The following is a 6,693-nucleotide window of genomic DNA, read 5'->3' on the forward strand; positions in this document are numbered from 1 at the left end:
GAGCTCACCTTGGGTGGGGTCGGTTCGTTTGTTTATTATAAATCTTTTAACCGATAACGAGATCGTTCATATACTGTATATTATCTTTATATTATGTTTGGTCGTTTGATTTACCGCACCCGTCTCGAACACTTATCAAGAACAAAGTCGTTCGTTGTAGGATCCGGTTTCGGGACCTACATTCACTTTTGTCGATCACACAATTTTGGCAATCGTGGTTACATGTATTTAATTACACATTTTTTATTTTTTTATTTTTGCGTGTATAATTAGTATATAATTTATATGCAAAAAGGTTAAAAAAAAGTTTGATAGTTAATTTGGACAAGTTACTTGAGAGTGAGACTTTCAAAACTCATATTACATTTTTAACTTTGAGTTTGTTGTTGGAGAAATCTGCCAAACAACGGAATAAACGAAGGCAATAATAAAATTGAATCTGTGTCGTGTGTAATTACGCTGTCTTAAAAGCGATTTGAGTACTACCGGTGTATAAATAGATGTTGCCAATCGCTCTCCAAAGTTATCATAGAGATGAATTAAAGTATTCTTGTGTACTCAGTAAGAAATCAATGATAAATATTTAATGAACGTATTAATTAGAGTGTTGGGAATGATGGTTAATCTAATTAGCGTTAATTTGAAAAAGAAAAAACTGTTTTTTTCTTTTGTTAACAACCGTGAGATATGATGGTTGTTTAATATTAATATATAATAATTTTATATTTAATAATAATGTTAAACATTTTATTCCAACATTTGTGACTTGGACGACATATGAAGTTTTAAATAAATAAAACAGTTAATGTGAAATAGTAAATAAATTAGTAATTTAGATATTTAAAGATTAAAAAAAAGAAATTTGAAATATAATCTAGTTAAGTGGTTTGACTAATCGGTCTGATCTAGCTCGGAGAAATTGTGCAATATATAAATATATATATACTAGCTTTATAACGGTACTAAAATTGTTTTTTTAACTTACTAGAAGGTTTTTTTTTTTTTTTTTTTTTTTTGAGTTTTTTACGTCCCGGTGAGTGGTGAGGCTCCACAACCTGACAACCACTTGTTGGTTGGATGTGGCCAATGAGTCAACTTGTACCACCCAATGCAAATGTCTTAGTCCATTTGATCACAGGATTTATAGAAAAAACACACACACACACAGAAACAATCAAAAAAAGTATTGAATCAAAATGGTGATGCCTTCTATTTTGCTAAACTTCTTGTTCCCACCACCACCATCATTGTTTGTGGCAACTATGTCCGTTATAGCTGTCTTAACACTCACAAATGTTGGGTACAATGAATTCAAAGGCAAACATATGCAGTACTCAAAATTCACCAACCAAGGTGGTGCAAAGAAAGAGAACGAGACCAAGTTGTCGAGTAGAACTGGGATGCTTCTGTTCTACACACCGGCGTTTCTTGTAGGCTTGTTTTCGTTCCTTGTCTTCCCCGACCAAGATCTTAGGTTTGTGTTGCTTGCTTTAGCTCTCACCGTTCACTTCTTCAAACGGGTACTTGAGGTACAATTTTTCTAACATACCATCAAACTGTTAAAACACTTTACAATTTTATTGAAAAATGCATGTTAATAATCTTTTAATAATCTAATACTTGTATTTTCTTTTACAAAATGAAGCTTTACTTTTCCTTTTTTTTTTTTTCATTTTTTTATCTATTTTTCATAAATATTTTGTTTATATATTTTAGTTCAACTGGATTGACTTGCCGACCAATGTAATTAAAATATACGTTAAACAAGACAAGTAGTTCAGGGTGCATGCTTGTTTTAGTCTATATGATGCTAGGAACGAAATCCCTGCTGGGTCCAAGGGCGGCGTCCCTGCTGGCTTTTGTTGAGATAAAAGTTATGCTTTTATCAATTATTTGAAGCTTGCTTTTATATGCTTTCTAACTACCTTAAATATATAATCAAAATCATATGTACATATATAAAACGTAAAGTATTACCCCAACAACTGTGGTTTTGGATTGACTGGTTACTTTAATGCGTGTTTTTTAGCCATATATAATAGAATTATTATATTTTGTATTTGGAGAAAGTGAATACGGTGCTATCAGTCGTCTAAGCCTACACGCCAAACCCATCAAAACTACGTAGTTTTGACCATAATTTTCCGAAATCCATTTAGTTAAGTTACATCTATTTGGGAACAGGAGTATTTGGACATGCTTGAGTCATCTTTCATCCTAATTCCGACAGTCACTTGCATAATATTAGGGCTAAATAAGAAAAAAGGTTAAATAAAAACAAAAGTTGTGTGAAATAAAGATTCAAAGATGAACTAGTGACTGGTTTAATCAAAGACGAACTTAAAAAATATTGAATTTGTAGCCATCAATAGAAGCTTCAAACGGTGGTTCAAATGGATTTGTTTTGATGCGTTGGTGCTCTTATTAGATATCAAATTCAGAAAAAAAAAATTTGTTTGTTAGTCTGTGCACAATCCATTCGAATGATTTTCACAATTATTTTAAAAGCTATCAAATTTGGGAAAGGCTTTTGGGTCTTTGCTAGTCTGTGTATACAATTCGTGTAAATGATGAATTACAATTGTACTTTGGATGAAATAAGCATAAAAGACGATACCACATCAAGAAAAGTGGATTACATAAAGAAGGATACAGCAGGGACAAAGAAGGATACAGGGATGTGGGTTTTTTTTTTGGCAGGTAACAAATTAACAAAATCTTGCCTTATTATATGAGATCTTGGTTAAATTAGAAAATATTATATCAAAACTACGTAGTTTTGATAGGTTTGGCGTGCAAGTTTATACAGCTAACAGCACCGTATTCACATTCCCCTTTGTATTTTATTGAAATTATTATTTTAATTTCTTTACGTTTAATGTTTTACCTTTTTTTAATAACTTTTTTTTATAAGGAAACAACTATAAGAACTTATTTAATTAACCATCATATACGGACATATATAGCAAAAATATATATTACACATATATTTTTATGTCAAATACGTAATTAGTTTAAGCATGAAAACGTTATAAAATAAAAGTAAATTATTTAACGTGTTAAAAGATAGTTGAAATATCTTGAATAGATTGCACTATTGCTTTAGAACACTTATTGTTAACGACTAAGCGGAAATTAATCGATATACCGATTAAATTTATATACAGATAAATGAGAATGAGAACTTTATTGTAATCGTTTCGATTTTAATGAGAATGAAAACTGATTGTGGTACTAAAAAAAAATACAGATATAAAACGTAAAGTTTTACCCCAACATCTGTGGCGTTGGATTAACCGGTTACTATAACACGTGTTTTAGCCATATATAGGAGAATAATGATATTTTATATTTTATTGAAATTATTATTTTAATTTCTTTACGTTTAATGTTTACCTTTTTTAATAACTTTCTTATCACGAAATAACCATAAAAAACTTATTTAATTGCCATCATATATGGACATATATAACAAAAATATATATTACACATATTTTTTTATGTCAAGTACATGATTAGTTTAAGCATAGAAACGATATAAAACAAAAGTAATAATTTAACATGTTAAAAGATACTTAAAATATCTTGAATAGATTACACTATTGCTTTAGAACACCTATTGTTAATGAATAAGCAGAAACTAATCGATATACCAAGAAATTCATATACATATATAAAACGTAAAGTATTAACCCAACAGCGGTGACGTTGGATTGACCTGTCACTTTAACACCTGTTTTAGCCATATATAGTAGAGTAATTATACATTGTATTTTATTGAAATTATTATTTTAATTTTCTTACGTTTAATGTTTTATCTTTTTAATAACTTTTCTTATGATGAAATAACTATAAAAACTTATTTAATTACCATCATATATGGACATATATAACAAAAATATATATCACACATATTTTTTTATGTCAAATATGTAATTAGTTTAAGCATGGAAACGGTATAAAACAAAAGTAAATTATTTAACGTGTCAAAAGATAGTTGAAGTTAGGGTTGCAAACGAACCGAACGAACACGAACAAGGCATTGTTCATGTTCGTTCGCTAAGAAAATAGTGTGGTCACGAACGGTTCACAAACACTTACCGAACGAGATTTTATGTTCATGTTCGTTCATTAAGGAAATTACTGTGTTCACGAATGGTTCACGTCTTCACGAACACAAAAAAACAAAAAAAAATCGACAGAGCCTAAAGATTGAGACCAATGTATTCATCAATGTGAATAATGAAAGCCTATATACAAATCGAATGAGCACGAACAAGGGCATGCCTGTGTTCGTTCATTTAACTTTAAAAGAACATAAACACTTAATCAAACAAATATTTATGTTCATGTTCGCTTATTTAAAAATGGACATTTGTGTTCGTTTGTTTAAAATCTAAACGAACATAACTGAACAAAGATAAACAAACAGACATGAACAAATGTAAATGAACACAAATTTAAACGAACTTAAATGAAAACACTTAAATAAACACAAATTAACAAATGTAAAACGTTTAAGCAGATGACATATACAGAGAATATTTAATTATTTTCTATTAATACATAGACGAACATAAATAAACAGACATAAACGAACGTTTATGAATATAAACGAACGAACGGAACATGTGCTCATGTTCGTTCGTTTAATTAAACGAACACAAATTTTTTGTTCATGTTCGTTCGTTTATTAAATAAACGAACATAAACGAACTTTCCGTCGAATGATTTACGAATAATTCACCGAACGTTCGGTTCGTTTACTGGCCTAGGTGATGTATCTTGACTAGTTTATACTATTGCTTTAGAACATTTATTGTTAACGAATAAACGGAAATTAATTGATATACCGATAAATTCATATAAAGATATAAAAAGTAAAGTATTACCCCAACAATCGTGGCCTTGGATTGACTTGTTACTTTAACATGTGCTTTAGCCATACAAAGTAGAATAATTATATTTTGTATTTATTGAAATTATTATTTTAATTTATTTATGTTTAATGTTTCACCTTTTTAATAACTTTTCTTATCACGAAATAACTATAAAAACTTATTTAATTACCATCATGCATATATGTGGGCATATATAACAAAAGTATATATTTTCATGTCAAATACATAAGTAACATAATTGCTTTAAGCATGGAAACGGTATAAAACAAAAGTAAAATTTTAACGAATTAAAAGGTAGTTGAAGTATCTTGAATAGATTACACTATTGTTTAGAACGCTTATTGTTAACGAATAAGCTGAAATTAATCGATAATACCGATAAATTCAATCAATAATCAATGATCCTAAACAATCAATCACAACGAAAACCAAAATTGGTTTAGGATTATTATTCGCTTATTAATTACAAATCAAAAGAAAGAAACGAGAACAAAAATGATAACCGAATGGCCCAATGATTTTTATTAACACACTTAAACAAGAAGGTTAAACAGAATTTGGACTAAGCATCATATCCAACACTTTTGCTTTTGTATGCAGGTTTTATATCTTCACAAATATAGCGGCTCCACGGGGTTAGAATCTGTAATAACCATCATGTTGAGTTACACCTTCTCCACTGCGACAACGATTTATGCTCAGTATCTATCTCGCAATTTCCCCAATCCTTCAATAGATCTCAAATATGTTGGAGTTGGACTGTTCTTGATTGGCATGATTGGTAACTTTTACCACCATTGCATTCTTGCCAATCTTAGGAAACAAGGGGAGAAAGAATACAAAATCCCTCAAGGAGGGTTATTTGATTTGGTTATATGTCCACATTATCTTTTTGAGATTTTCGGGTATGTAGGAATGTCATGCATTTCACAAACACTTTACGCATTTGTTTTCACTTCAGGTACGTTTTTTTATTTGATGGGAAGGAGTTATGCCACCCGAAAATGGTATGTATCAAAGTTCGGGGACCAGTTCCCTAAGAATGTTAAGGCTTTTATTCCATACGTTTTTTAGATGTATGATTACGAGATTAATATGAGAATAAAGTTGCGTTTTAAGGAGAAGTTTCAATAAATCTTGCGAATTACATATTTAATGTAATAGATGTTAAATTAGTTTAATTTGGGTAGAATGAAATCGATTATCTCTGTTTGGTTGTGTTAGTTTTATGATTTGTTGAAGTTTGGTTTTGAATGTTAGTTTTTTAGTTAGTACCTTACGTACCTTCACATTGTGTAACCATCATTTCTTTCGATACTAACATGTAAATACCAACAGAAATCAAAATAAAAAATTAAATAATTGATGAGCATATCTCATATTTCAAAATAAAACAAAAAATCGAAATCACAAAAAAAATAAAAACAAAAAAAAAAATCTGAACGACATATACTTGATCATATGTGAAAACCTTTTCATCGGTCACTCCCATATAACTTGCATATTCAGAATTTTCAAGTTATGATGCTATTAGACAATTAAGCAATTTGAGCTTAATTGCTATTTTCCGAAACAAAATAAAATTTAGGTTTGGAAAGTTGAGCTCAAAAAGTTGGGTTTTGGGTACTGAAAATAATAATGATGTGACACATAGATCGTTGTGCTTAATATATTAGAAGTTTATAACATAAATTAGAGATTTGAGTGGGTGCCTAGGCTCTCGCTGACTCAACACTAAATTCGCCCATGTTCACAAATGGACATTAAACGAGTTGACTCAAAACACAAGCCG

General features: G+C 29.8%; 1 protein-coding gene across 1 annotated transcript; it reads left to right on the plus strand.

The window, feature by feature from the left end:
* Positions 1-1,196: 1,196 nt before the first annotated feature.
* Positions 1,197-6,117, plus strand: LOC143529983 (uncharacterized). Its single transcript, XM_077025642.1, has 2 exons — positions 1,197-1,529; positions 5,502-6,117. Exons 1-2 carry the CDS (start codon positions 1,197-1,199, stop codon positions 5,973-5,975), a joined length of 807 nt encoding a protein of 268 aa, XP_076881757.1. The 3' UTR covers positions 5,976-6,117.
* Positions 6,118-6,693: the final 576 nt, after the last annotated feature.

The sequence above is a fragment of the Bidens hawaiensis genome, unplaced genomic scaffold (assembly GCF_021521415.1).
Source record: "Bidens hawaiensis isolate Kalapana, Puna unplaced genomic scaffold, B.hawaiensis_p1.1 tig00008796_1, whole genome shotgun sequence".
Classification (NCBI taxonomy): domain Eukaryota; kingdom Viridiplantae; phylum Streptophyta; class Magnoliopsida; order Asterales; family Asteraceae; genus Bidens; species Bidens hawaiensis.